The sequence below is a fragment of the Labeo rohita genome, chromosome 19, assembly GCF_022985175.1.
Source record: "Labeo rohita strain BAU-BD-2019 chromosome 19, IGBB_LRoh.1.0, whole genome shotgun sequence".
NCBI classification, from domain to species: domain Eukaryota; kingdom Metazoa; phylum Chordata; class Actinopteri; order Cypriniformes; family Cyprinidae; genus Labeo; species Labeo rohita.
Genome location: NC_066887.1, coordinates 25,798,384 through 25,813,549, shown reverse-complemented (window position 1 = coordinate 25,813,549; position 15,166 = coordinate 25,798,384). Strand labels below are relative to the sequence as shown.

General features: G+C 34.8%; 1 protein-coding gene across 1 annotated transcript in view; it reads right to left on the bottom strand.

Annotated features, from left to right (window-relative positions):
- Positions 1-14,217, bottom strand: part of chrna11 (cholinergic receptor, nicotinic, alpha 11) — a 36,847-nt gene extending 22,630 nt beyond the window's left edge. Inside the window, exons 1-5 of the mRNA XM_051137046.1 lie at positions 14,046-14,217; positions 9,482-9,621; positions 8,977-9,021; positions 6,123-6,232; positions 4,707-4,786 (exon numbers count right to left, since the gene is read on the bottom strand). Of these exons, the coding sequence (XP_050993003.1) occupies positions 4,707-4,786; positions 6,123-6,232; positions 8,977-9,021; positions 9,482-9,621; positions 14,046-14,097 (427 nt within the window). The 5' untranslated portion in view covers positions 14,098-14,217. The remainder of the gene's footprint in view (positions 1-4,706; positions 4,787-6,122; positions 6,233-8,976; positions 9,022-9,481; positions 9,622-14,045) is intronic.
- Positions 14,218-15,166: the final 949 nt, after the last annotated feature.

Genomic DNA, 15,166 nt, shown 5'->3' with positions numbered 1-15,166 from the left:
GTGGACTATATGTAAATGTCTTTTATGTGAAATATCTTATTCAGGTCAGTACTAAATAAAAAATAACATGCATTTTATGTCATTTTTGGAAAAATAATTAATATTTTGCAGATTCTGGAAAGTGTATGTAAACCTTTGACTTCCACTGTAGATACAGCGAAACAATCAGTCATTTTTATATACTTTTTAGCCACAAATGCTCATCTTGCACTAGCTCTGTGATGCGCATCTTAGTTTACACATTACATAATCACACTGTAAAAAGGTCAAGCGTGGTTAGTTCTTCGTCTGTGTATTTCAGTTCAAAAAGGTAAACAAGCTCCATCTCATGTTCACCTCCACCTCTGTTTGGCTTTCTTTGCACGTTCGCTTTGTAAACATTGCTCAGTACTTTCGGCCTATGTCACGTGACCTTTTAAACATGATCACGTAACGTGTGAGGTCAGGCAGTGCAAAACAAGCATTTGTGGTTAAAAAGTATATACATTTTTATTGTTTTAAGAAAATGATCAAACATTTCACTAGATAAGACACTTATTCCTCGGCTGTGATCGTGTAGAGCACTTTGAACCTGCACTGAAACAACAATTTGGACCTTCAACCCGTTGGCTCCCACTGAGGTCCACTATATGGAGAAAATTCCTTGATGTTTTCCTCAAAAGCCTTCATTTCTTTGCGACTGAAGACAGAAAGACACAAACATCTTGAATCACATGGGGGTGAGTAAATTATCAGGAAATGTTTATTCTGGAAGTGAACTTCTTTAAAACTTCTCCTTTTCTCATGCCAGGACATGTCAGTATTTCACGTCAACTACCCATTTGCAATAATATTCTTCTCTCTTGTTAAAATGCACATCTCTTCTCAACAAGCAATATCCAGTGCCTATTTATATGCTCATAATACATATGCTTATAAGTTTAATACTTAGGGTTCTTGTTTAAGTCCCTAACCTTAAGTATGAGCAATTTGCCTTATAAAGCAGCACTAATTACATTTAAGCCTACTTATGGAACTGGGGGTCTTCCATGTGGCTCTGATCCAATGCCAGTCTTAATGCATTTGCAGGATGATTTTTTACTTCAGAAAAAACTGTATTGTAGGCACAAACTAAAATATGCAGCTGACAGTGAAACACAGTGGAGGGAGTCAGTGTGTGACTCACTTACAAAAATTAGCCAGTATTGCATTTCCAAAGGTTTCCCGATCTCACAGTGGCACACTCTTTTGTCTTTGCTAACCAAACCCCCTCTCTAGCATATAAAAAACCTCCTCTGGTGTCTTGACATTTAGAGAAATCTTATCCAGAGCGGTTTACAGTACACTCAGGAGCACAATGGTGATTTTTTCAAATCAGTCTAAATCAAAATCAATACTGGACTTAAACACAGCTCAGTCTAAGCAGCTCAGATCTCCGCTGGATTTTTGCAGCCTTTCTTCCCCATGTCGACTGCTTCTACTCCAGGGAACCAGGTGACTAATCCTAAAAGCTAATCAATAAGAAAGGCTAGCGAGCTAGCAAACCCACTCCTGCTAAATGGATTCTTTAGAAGAGAGGCATGGGGTAAGCAGTATAGACACGAAAAATATTGAATAAGATGATGCAGGGAGAAGCAGAAACCTCTGAGTGAAGCAGCTGGTGCATGCTAAAAACCTGTTATGAGCTCTTAGACACCTGCTAATTATGTTTTCATATGTCTGGGCTGATATATGGAATATTCATGTAGTTTTAAGGGTTTCATTGGTCACCACCATCACTAACACCCCTTACCGGATCAAATCTATTTTTGTACTGCAAAAATAAACAAAATGGACCAAATACACACTCGATGTTGTGTAACACACACGTGCAGGCACTGTAGTTCGCCTTGAATCTGTCAGAAAAATGAGTCACCAGCCCTACAGGGCATCTCCTGTCAGTACCAATAGGAATTCCACTGAAACACGGATGAGTCAATATTAGAATAGGGTTATCTACTCTGAAATTAAGTTTGCTGTCAACACAAGCCGCTCACTGCAGATTACTGCCAAATGAGTCGCTGATCAACTGCACAGTTACAGCAATCATGTTCATATCATTCAAAAGTATTGAGAAATCATGACAGCTCTCAAAAAACATATTCAGGTCACATTTCAGTCCAAAGTTAAATAGAAACAAAAAAAAATCCAGTCCTATATATGTATATACACACACACACACGCACTACCAGTCAAATGTTTTCAAACAGTAAGATTTTTAATGTTTTTTAAAATAAATCTTTTCTGCTCACCAATCATGCATTTATTTGATACAAAAGCAGTAATATTGTGAAATGTTTTTACTATTTAAAAAGCTGTTTTCTATTTGAATGCATTTTAAAATGTAAACTAGCTAAATTTTCAGCATCATTACTCCAGGCTTCGTGTCACATGATCCTTCAGAAATCATTCTAATATGCTGATTTGCTGTTCAAGAAACATTTTGTATTATTATTATTAATATTTAAAACAGGATAGTTTCAGGTTTCTTCGATGAATAGGAAGATCCAAAGATCAGCATTTATCTGAAATAAAAAGCTTTTGTAACATTATACACTATACCATTCAAAAGGTTGAAGTCTTTTTTTTTTTTTTTTTTTTTTTGTAAAGAAAGTAAAAAAATAGCAAGAAATTAATTGAAAAAAAGTTAAAGACAATATGATAAAAAAAAAAAAAAGATGCTTTTCAAATTGATCAAAAGTAATAAAAATAAAGAATCATTTATAATGTTAAAATTATGCTAAAAATTCAGATTTATTTTAATAAATTACATTTTAAAATATATTCAAATAAAAAACAGTTATTTTATTTATTAAAACCACGTTTAAATCTCATCAGTTTAGTGTTTTTAAGCATTTATTCCAAAAGAATGACTTAAGGCAGCAACAATTTAAACAATATATTTTATTTAAACAGCTATGAACTGATGCTCAGCTATTCTTTTTCATTATAAACTTATTTTCAGATCATCCGCCAACAAAGCTCCAACAAAGCAACACTGATCACAGACATGGAGATGAAAGGTACCTTTAATTTTAACTAAGCTGACTGCTCGCTAAAAAAAAAACCCCACAGCATATGTTTTCAGTCCATTTGAGGTTTGAAGTGGTTATATATAAGTATGTGAGTTGTTTACTTACTTTTTAAATTAGCCTTCCCATTAATGCCATTATATTGTTTATTCAGACTGATTCGCGAACGAGAACAAAAACAGAAGAGGTGGGATTTATTGCATGAACCAATCACAGCCGATCATAACCAGCCATATCAAATCATATCGCAATGGAGGCGTTGCCCCATTCATTTTCAATTACCCGCCACCAAACCCACCGCACGCTTTAGGGTGTCTATTAAAACTCAATGGGCTCAGAAGAGGCGAGAGAGGCGCACTCTCGCCATAACTTTGCTGGTGTCGGTGTTTCTTTAGAAAAACAAGTGATTTGTATGCTTTTTTACATCATATATAGTAATATTCACATTGTTTTATTGATGTACAATGATTTACTCATTAGAGATAATAAATTTAATTCATTAAATATAGCAAATGTGGTAGATTTACAGGTTTTGTAACACCTTTTACTGCAAGTATCTTCTTACAATCACTGACACAGACGCCAGGACAAACAGTTGCAGCAAATAAACAAAGCTTTATTTTTTTTCTCTGTGTGTGTCCCTGGCATCTGCCCAGCTCGCTGGATTACCAAAATCTGTTGACGCCCACAAACCACTAATGAATAAACATATTTCTGAAAACGAGATGTGAGATTTTCTCTCTATTTATGTCTGTCTTTTCCCTCCCTGTCTCTCTCGTCATCTCCCTGCCTGACTTGACTTCAAAAAGGCATTTGATTTCTGTTTGCTACTGAGGGACTGGGTGACTTTAATGCGAGAAAGAGAAAAGCAGCGTTAAATTGCGATGAAATCAGCGTGAGCTGCAAATACGAGCCATTGGGGCACGATCTGCTCGTGATAGCAAATCTGTGTTTGTTTGCATCTGCAGTGACTCTGAGGGTTATTTAAAGACTCCTGCTTTAGTGCTGAGCGAGTTGTTGTGTATGAATCTGTGAGGTGTTTTTCTTCACAGACATAAACTGAAGAATCTGGGGGACTGGAAAAATCATGTCACTGCTTCAGCCTGTATTTATACATACAATGCATGTATTTTCATCAAAGGTGGGAGATTTCCGTTCTCATTTAGTTTTCCAAAAATAAATGCAATGTGCATTTGCAATGCATATTCTTAAGCACTACAGCCCTCAGAGGATAAAGCAGCTGCAACATAATTCATGAACTTCCCATTTCCTTTGGCACCATAAACGTCTCTGTTTCTGATGTACAAATCTATAAATTGATGACCCATGAACCATCATTTGCTATGGCACATGAAAGAAGCTTCTCTGATTTCCATACTCGGTATGCAGAGAACTCTTTAATACTTAAACAGCTTTAAAAAAAATACATCCTTCGTCTGTAAGATTGCATTTCTATCAACAATATTCATGCAAGCTTCAACTGTTGCCATTCCCATAAAACTGGTGACCTTTCCATGCTGCCTTCCTATGTTTATTTCCATGCAGAAATCATTTTATAGCTTAACGCTTTACTTTGAATGCCACTGGTGTTTTTGTGTTACGAGCCGCATTGCTTTTATCATTATATGTGCCATAAACCTTAACATTCACACTGACCTGGAGGCAGATAGTTGCAGTAGCCACTGGAGTTCACTACAACATTTGATTTGAATGTAGAGTCAAACTTGTCATCTGCACTGCAAATAGAGAAAGGGTGCATATATTAGACATTTTTTGTTGGCTATCAGGCTATAAGTCAGATTCAAACCATCAGCACCAAACATCAAAGTTCACATTCAAAAAATACTAAGCCACAGCTCCATCATTATTTTTTTTACAAGACAAAGACATGATTAACATTCAGAGATAGTGGATTTTGATGCAAACTCGGGTAGTCATCAGATTTAGGGCTTTGATTAACTCAAAGTGAAAACTAAAAATGAGAAAAGATTGCTGTGGTTCATAAGGTTACAACAAGGTACCAATGAATAATGTCCTTTTCAAAAATTAGCTTGAGGCCATGATTAAATTTAATGTACAACTAAGTAGCAAGCTCCCATGTGAATCAGCTCTGAATTAAAAAAAAAAACGCCAAGTCTACAGCGAAGGATGTTAATAGGCTGTTTGGACACCGGCTCTTCGACTAAACGATCTGCTTTTGCCCAAGGACCAAATTTTCAGTTCATTGATCTGTAGTTGCTCTTCTGTTTAGCCCCACACTTTGAATTATGGCCCCTATACCGCAATCCTCAATCACACACACACAAACCAACGCCTGCTGATTCAACTTCCCAAGGATTCTTTGCCCAAGCACATGCAGATCTGATGTTGCAATTGAAAGTATATAATTTCACTGGATTTTCCACTGGAGTGTCTGTCTGCATAATCACTGTAATTATCAGGATTCAAATCTATTACTTCATATCTCGTTGAGGGATGTTCCATATACTTGTTTTCACTAAGCAAACACTGTTTTTCCAAAGCGACACATGAGTGAGAAAATAGGTTCTCAGATACAAGACACATGTTGGAAATAAGTGACCCTGCACCACAAAACCAGTGATAATGGTCAATTTTTTATTACTGAGAATTGCACATCATCTGAAAGCTGAATCTGAAAGAAAGAAATAAGCTTTCCATTGATGTATGGTTTGGTAGGATAAGACAATATTTGACAGAGATACACCTATTTGAAAGTCTGGAATCTGAGGGTGCAAAAAAAAAATCTAAATATTGAGAAAATCACCTGTAAAGTTGTCCAAATTAAGTTCTTAGCCATGCATATTACTAATAAAAAATAAGTTTTGATATATTATACATTATACATGATCTTTCCTTAATATCCTAATGATTTTTGGCGTAAAAAAAAAATTTATCATTTTGACCCATACAATGTATTTTTTAGTTATTGCTACAAATATACCTGTACTACTTATGACTGGTTTTGTGGTCCAGGGTCACATATATTCCCAAAACAAAACCACCTTACAAGGTAAGAATATACAATTCAACCCAATACAAATGATTATATACCTATTGTAAAGCAGGATGTCTGGTGTCCACACTTGGTCTGTGGTGAAGCGAAGGTTTTTGACACCTGGGTACTCAGATTGGTTCCACTGCAGATAATGATCATACCAGTGCTGATGAATATATAGAGAAAGAACTGTGTCAGCTATTTCAACACTTGTACATGTATTCAATTAGTGTCCTTTATAAGGCCAGATTTAATATTTCAACTCACAGAAATCAAGGTTACACTGAGGCATTTACAATGGAAGTGAATGGGGATTTGAAGGATTTCAAAGCAGAAATGTTTTATTTTATCCACCCTTTTCTTCTCGTAAGAGAGGGCATGGCCATTTATAAATTTAATGTGTCTGGCTTTCGGTGTCATCCACTTCCAGATATTTTTATCTGTACAAAACAACTTGTTTTGAACAAACTGGTTTGTAGTGCAAACAGTTTTACTGTTTACTGCACTTTGTTATTCTTCTCGTTGTTTCCATACAGCGGCTAATGAACTGGAAGTCTTGCACATTCACCTAAAATGGCTTACTTCAGTGTTGAAAAATAAGGTGGATAAAAGAACATACATTAAATCTGCTAAAATTAGTGTATTATTTAAGCTATAACGCTGTTTAAATCATCGATTTTAACGTTGTTTTAAGAGTGACACTGTCATGTCAACAAAGTTTTGTGGCTTTACTATTAATAGGGTGAGTATTTTAATATTTATGGATTAGCCCCATTTATTTCCATGATAAGTGCTTCACTATAACCCAGATTGTCCTTCCTTTTCTTTAAAGAGAACCCCTGGTATTACAGTTTTTCTCAGTCGCTTTGGTGCATTTCTCACAACACTATTTACATTTGCACAACATTTACTTCAACCTCCACAACATTTAGTCATTTGTGCACATCATAGTAGCAGTTTCTCAGTCCTTCCAACAAATTGCAAATGCTTTTGGACATGCATCAATTGCTTTCATACAACTCTCTGCTGTTTTATAACATTATCATTTGCTTATGTCATGTCAGTCAAAATTAACTAAACTTGTGAATGCTGAATAGTCATTCCATATAAAACTAATAGTCCTCATTTCATTGCTTGAGTCATTACATACAAAAATGTTGAACTAGTTGTCAAAATCTGTCAAGCAAATTTTATAAAAAATTTTAAATCTTTTTTTTCCTGAAAATGTCTTCTAAATTGAACAATTTCTGCAAATGTGCATGAATGATTTACAGACCTATGTATGTTGTAGGTTCAGTTCCAATATGTACTGCAATATTGTTTACAGTTGTGCACAGCTCTACCCAAAGGGAGTTTATGTTTGTTGTAAATAAGGGTGTATTTATTCGTTTGCACAATGCTTTGAATAAATTAGAATTGCAAAGAGCATATGAAGTAAAAATGTGAAACATACATATTCAGTGTCTTGTACTCAGATACCTCACTAAATACAGTAATGTCTAGCTTTACTGTAGTTTTCAAATGGCTGTGCAAATAGTATATAGTGCTGTCTTGAGCATTTTCAGGAAGTGTCACCAAAATCTGACTTTTTTGCATAGGAAAAAATTTACAGAGTAAACTGTCATAATGAAAACATGACAAAGCCATTTGACTATCTTGTTCATAAACAATGGTGTCAGGACTTTTCATCTTGATGACACTGACACTTTCATTGACATGAATACTTGCTTTTGAGGAATGAGCTATCCATTTTGAGCAAGTGACACGCTTTTGCAGGTTATCAACTAGGTTTTGCAGTTTGTACTAATTGTTTTGAGAAATGCATTAACTGTTGTGCAAATGTAAATAGTGTTGTGAGAAATGCACCAAAGCGACTGAGAAAAACTGTAAGACTTTATGGCTTAATATAACATAAATGATGTCTCTTACTGACATATAGGCAGAAAACTCATCAAAGATTTACCTTATTTTAAAAAAATCCACATTATTTTATACATATTTTGGACTATGCGTGGCGCCATTATTTCGATGATGTGAAATGGTTACACTACAGCCGCGAAACTGCTGCTATTTTTACCACAACACAACTCGGAAAATAAAATACTCATAAGATGTCACATTGTGCGGCTTTGCTTTCGAGGGCAATAAGAGAAGCAACGTAAGTCTTCACTGCTTTCCTAGCGATAAGTAGAGGAGCAAAGGATGGGAAGACGCCTGTGGACGTATAAAATTTCCTAAAGACCTGTGTCTGTGTTCTCTCCACTTCAGCCCTGATGCCTTTGAGGCTTTTAGTAGACCACAGCTACTGAAAGAGTTACAAACGGCAGAGACAAGAAATGCTAGATGCCATCCTGGCAGGATGTAAACATGCCGATGCTTGTCATGACGCCACAGCCACTAAAGGAGCTTCTCAGCTCAGATTTCACTCAATATCCGGGCTCCTTGTGTGGAAAATCAATGGTACGGTATTTGGTTTAAGCCTACACTTACATCCATTGCCACCTGTAAGCTCTTTCAGTAGCTGTGGTCATCGTATCAGTATTTTATTTTCAGAGTTGTGTTGTGGTAAAAATAGCAACAGTTAGCACCAGTAGCTCACGTCATAATGGCGCCCTGCATAGTGCAAAATATGTATAATACAATGTGGATTATTATTTTTAATATCATAAATCTTTCATGGGTTTTCTACAACATATTTTAGTAAGAGACATAATTTATGTTATATTAAGCCAACTATGTCATAATACCCAGGGTTCCCTTTAAGAAAAACAACGAAGTGGAAATTAATTTTGTAGTAATCAGTGTTATGCCACAAATCTGTATTGAACTCATAACACTTTCCATTATTGATATATCATTACATCATTTATTGAAAAAAAAAAACCTACTAACTACTAAGATGTGGCTTACCATGTTAAGCCATATATTGGTGGTCAGTACTTGATTTTTCTCATCCTGTATGAGCAAGAAACGTTAGAGTGAGTTCAAAATCAGTTGTAAGCTTAAAGATAAATGTCACAGAATGACAACTGTAAATGCCACTTAGAAAGTGAAATCAAACTGTTGACAATGTCAGGCAGTGAAAGCCGAAAAAAGATCACCATGTTCAGCTCTAGACAAACTGAAAAAATATCTTGAACAAACAGCATCAATATGTCGAAGTAAGTGAACCAAACGGATAAAGAAGATGAAACGGAAACATACAGACACAGATAATTAATAAAACATATGTAGAGCATTTGAGAAGTATATTGCATGTTATTTAAAGTGTCAATAAAAAATATGCCAAAGATGGCACAACAGAAAAGAGTGACCACTAAAGGACAAGAGAAATCAGATACAAGACCTTGTGATATCAGATAAACTCCATACTCCACAGCACACTATAGGCAATAAAAAGAAAAGAGTGACTCACCACATCCATGATCTGTATCAAGCTCATAGACAGAAAGACAGTAAGAGGCTGAGAGTCATTTGCAACAGGCCTTTCCATGCGGTTATAATCCTTTAGGAGGTTCTTCAACAGGGTCCGCTGGTATGGACCTTGCACTGAAACTGACAGAAAGACATGAATGTACTGTACAGCCAAGAACAGAGACTTCAAATCAGGACATTCACTGAGCCGAGACAGAATGACAGACAGATACAATAAAACAATAGACTGACAGACAGACGGATAGATAGAATGATAGAACGATAGAACAATAGAAAGATAGACAGATACATAGATAGACAGATAGATAGATAGATAGATAGATAGATAGATAGATAGATAGATAGATAGATAGATTAGATAGAAAGATAGGTAGAAAAATAGATAGAGAGCGATCAACCAATAGATAGAATGACAGATAGAACAACAGACCGATAGAACGATAGAACAATAGATAAAATGAACGACAGAACGATCGATAGAACGACAGATAGATAGATAGATACATAGATAGATAGATAGATAGATAGATAGATAAAGACAAAAAAGAACAGAGAGAACGATAGATAGAATGATAGAACGATAGAATTATAGTTAGGTAGAACACCAGAGAGATAGGTAGAAAAATAGATAGTGAGCGACCAACCAATAAATAGAACAATAGATAGAATGAACGATAGAATGATCGATAGAACAACAGATAGAATGAACGATAGAATGATCGATAGAACAATAGATAGACAGAACAACAGATAGATAGCTAGATAGATAGAATGATAAATAGAACGATAGAACAAATAGATAGAATGAATGATAGAATGATCGACAGAACGATACATAGAAAGAACGATAGATAGATAGAACGATAGAACGATAGACAGGTAGATAGACAGGTAGATAGATAGATAGATAGATAGATAGATAGATAGATAGATAGATAGATAGATAGATAGATAGATAGATAGAACGATAACAAGAACGATAGACAGAACAATAGAATTATAGATTGATTATAAATAGAACAATAGAATGATAGAACGATAGCCAGAACAACAGATAGAACAATAGAATTATAGATTGATAGAATGATAGAATGATAGTTAGAACGATAGAATTATAGTTTGATAGATTGATAGAACGATAGCTACAACAACAGATAGAACGATATAATTATAGATTGATAGAATGATCGAATGATAGAACGATAGCTAGAACAATAGATCAAACGTTAGAATTATAGATAGACTGATAAAACGATAGCTAGAACGATAGATAGATAGATAGAATAGAATGATAGATAGATAGATAGATAGATAGATAGATAGATAGATAGATAGATAGATAGATAGACAGATAACAGTTTTCCCCACTGTTAAATAAATAGACTTACATCAACAAAAATAATAAGCAACAGAGAAAATAATGGACTGAGCGTTAATAGAGGTGAGGTGTAAGGGGGGCTATAAAGTACGTCTCTCATTTAGAGCAACCTTTGCCAATTGCTAATTAGTGTCATTAGCTTTTACCTTAAATTTTGCAGTCGTAAATTCTTAAGAAGTACATCTGTGATGGACCAGAGTTTAAAAACTCAATTATTTCTGCCTAATAGTGCCAGAAAATAGGTTTGAAAGCTTTGTGAAGAGAGTGTGTGTATGTGCATGGCATGTGTGGAAAAGGTATAACTGAATGGAAGAGAATAAATTTAACGGTTAAAAGCAAAAATGGACCAGCTCTTGAATTTATTACTCTCATTCACACTAGAGAAGCAGCGCTAGCCTTCGGCCACAACAACAGGTTTAATATCATCACATTCCCACTGGCATTTTTGACTGACTATGACCACTAGCAGCAATGAAAAGAGAATATAGAGGTTGTAGTATTAGTGACAAGTAAAAGTATCAGGTACAAAGAAATTCCCTAAAGTGCATGAGACTGAAATCCAGAAAACCCTGAAAACCCCCTGGACTACATAATCACTAATGTTAAGGAAATAGAAATAGAAATAAAAGGTGAAGTGATGCCATTGTTTACATGAGTGAGGTAAGCACTGCAGTGTTTACCTTTGTGGTGATTGATAGAATTAGATAAACATGCTCCGCCCACATACACATGTGAACCTATATTTGAACCTGTTGCTCTTTAAACAAAGCACCAAGTGTGTGAATTTAGCAAGGGTGTAAGAGTCATATGTTCACCAATAACTTAAGACTCAACCAAGAAGGCCAATTAGACCCAGGAAATAATTTATATTTGAGGATAATTAAATTTAATAGTTAATAGCTCCTTTGCCAGTGACCATGCTATATTCATAACCTTCTCTATGAGAATTATTTTACATGGTTTTAATCATTTAAAAACAGAAAGATTAACCCTGGACACATTAAGTGAAGGTATTTATTGCTTTCAAGGCTCTAAAAACTGCATTTCTTGAAAAAGAACTAATGACAGAATATCTGAAAAGTGGAAAATTTAATTTAAACTAGGAAATATCTACCTGCTTTTTATAGTTGATGCTCAGTTTCGAGTCTGATAGATCTAAAGGCCATTTTTAGCGATATCTGTTATTTTTCCCGTGACTGAATGGAAGAGAATAAATGTAACGTTTTAATCACTCAAATATTAGGTCAATACTATTAGGTCATATTCTTATGAGAAACGATTATAAACAAACTTTCACATGCAGCCGTCCTTCATTAAAACTTTTAACATTTTTAGTGTTTAAAAAGATGCAATTAATTTTCAGATGCAAAAACTCCCTTTCTTTGAGGTAAAAAGAAGGGTTGATGCTTCAATAATATTGGTATATTTTCTACTTAGGTCAGAGGAACTTATTAAAATAATTAAAAGTCAGAATAAAAAGCAGATTTACAATTATTATTACAATTTTCATGTATATTATTGGGATCTCTGGGAAACACATACAAGTTTTTAAACAGTAAGATTTTTAATGTTTTTAAAGAAGTCTCTTCTGCTCACCAAGCCTGCATTTATTTGATCTAAAGTACAGAAAAAAACACTAAAATGTTGAAATATTTTTACTATTTAAAATAACTGTTTTCTATTCAAAGACATTTTAAAATATAATTTATTCCTGTGATTTTAAAGCAGAATTTTTAGTACCGATACTCCAGTCACATCATCCTTCAGTAATCATTCTAATATTCTGATTTGCTGCTAAAACATTTACCATTATTATTATGTTTAAAACAGCTGAGTAGAATTTGTTTCAGGTTTCTTTCATGAAAGTTCAGAAGATCAGCATTTATCTGAAATAGAAATCTTTTGTAACACTATAAATGTCGTTTACTAAATTATCATCACTTTTGATCGATTTAAACTTGAGCATCCTTGCTAAATAAAAGTATTAATTTCTATAATTTCTTACTCTTTACTTCAGATAAATGCTGATCTTTGGATCTTTCTATTCATCAAAGAATCCTGAAAAAAATGTAACTGTTTTAAATATTAATAATAATGAAAATAAAAACGTTTCCTGAACAGCAAATCAGCATATTGAAATGATTTCTGAAGGATCACGTGACACTGAAGACTGGAGCAATGATGCTGAAAATGCAGCTTTAGATCACAGGAAATTACATTTTGAAATATATTCAAATAGAAAACAGTTATTTTAAATAGTAAAAATATTTCACAGTATTACTGCTTTTGTTGTATGTGATCAAAAGAAAATTCTTTAAAAAACATTAAGAATCTTACTGTTCACCAACTTCTGACTGGGGGTGTAAAACATAAAAATACACATAAAAACAGTAAAATCAACAGAGACCGTATACTTAGCAACACACTTCATTTTCTGCTGTGAAAACACTTAAAATTCTATGGTGACACAATTTTAAAAATTATAAAGAGAATTATACATTAAGAGAATGTACGTGAAATGAATCCAGATGGCCTGGTGTGAGACTGACAACCCAAATAAAAGTTCTGCCTTTTGACAGACAGATGAAGAGAGAGGGAAAAAATGAAAGATGAAATATAGAGAGGCTTTCCATGGCAACACACACACACTCCCTCTTTCTACTCCACTGCAGCAACATGTCCACAACACCGGAGATGTGAATCTACAAATGCATCCTGTGCCTCCGTCACCTCCATGCAGTCTATGCACTCATGGATTTAGAGGAATGAGCGAGAGAGAGATAGAGATAGAGAGAGAGAGGAGACGGGAGGGGGAGAGAAGGTGCAATTTATGATTGCAGCTTCTAATTCTTCATGGCAAAGCAATTTTGTTTCATTCTGCCTCTCGTTCTCTCCGATTCCATCTGATTTTTCCTCTTTCTCTCGCTCTTGACTGCAACAGTGGTTAAAAAAAAAAAAAAAAAAATGCGAAACATCTGGTGGCACAAGGTTGCCCACAGGCAAACAGGTTTGCAGAGCGCACATATGCAAGAACCAAATAAAATAAAAACCCAAGAGCTTATGCTGCTTTCTTTTAAATGTTTGCCTTCATTCTCTTTCCTAAATAATTGTTTCATACACACAGACTTATATACTTACATGCATGTGCACATAGTGGGGAACCTACCTTGGATCAAAGCGGAGATCCCACATAGAGTGAAAGCCAAAGAGTGCCACATTCCAGGAGATATGAAGGAAAAGCAGGGCAGAAACACAGGAATATGTTCGGATATGGAAAGAGGAGGAGGAAATATCCTGGTGGAGTGAAGGAGAGGAGAGGAAAGCGAGAGCTGGCTTGATGCAAGCAGTGGACAGAATAAATGTGGAAGAGAAAGAGACAGAGGGGGAGAGAGAGAGAGAGAGAGCAAAAGAGAGAGAGCCTACCCGGTGATGTCGGCAAATCGCAGCAAGTGAGAGAAAAGGGAAAAAAAGACCTGATTGATTCGAGACTCACAAGTCAGCTTTCTCTCCACCCAAATCTCTGAGATTCCCTAAGAAGGACACATGAATGAGAAAGGGGATTGGGAATACAAAAGGAGGGAGATCAAGGACAAAAAAGGGGGAAAAGGGAAACAGATCTTCCTGTCTACCTAAAATAATCACATTCGGTTTAATCCTACCCTCTTTTCTCTTCGCTCTTTCTTTTTGTCCTACTTTTCTTCTCTGTCGTTTGTGGTTTTAGAATCGTACAAATTCTCCAAGCATGGCAATCATCTTCAGAGAAAGTGAAATGTGTCAAAATGGAAAAACTTTTGCTATACAGAGGATTTAATCATTTTAATACATATAAGTTTGAGGTTGGCATGATTTTTAAAAAAGTTAATTATACTTTCATACAGCAAGGCTGCATTACATTGATAAAAAAATGACAGTAAAGACTGTTTATTAAAAGTATCAAGGTTTCCACAAAAATATGAAGCAGCAGTTTGAAATATTGATAAAAATGAGAAATGTTTTTTTAAACCAAAATCAGTACATTAGAAAAATTTCTGAAGACTGTAGTAATGACTGCTAAAAATTCATCTTTGCCATGACATGAATAAACTACATTTTAAATTGTATTAAAATATGTTGTTTTACTGTATTTACATGTGTTTTACTGTATTTACATTGTTTTACTTTACTTACTTTTTATGGAGAGATGAACACAAAGTATTTCACCACAGAATAGTAAAAAAAATTGATCAAAATAATTGTCTGTCCTCATCAGCAATAATATTTCATCTTGATACAAACGTTTGGCTAAAA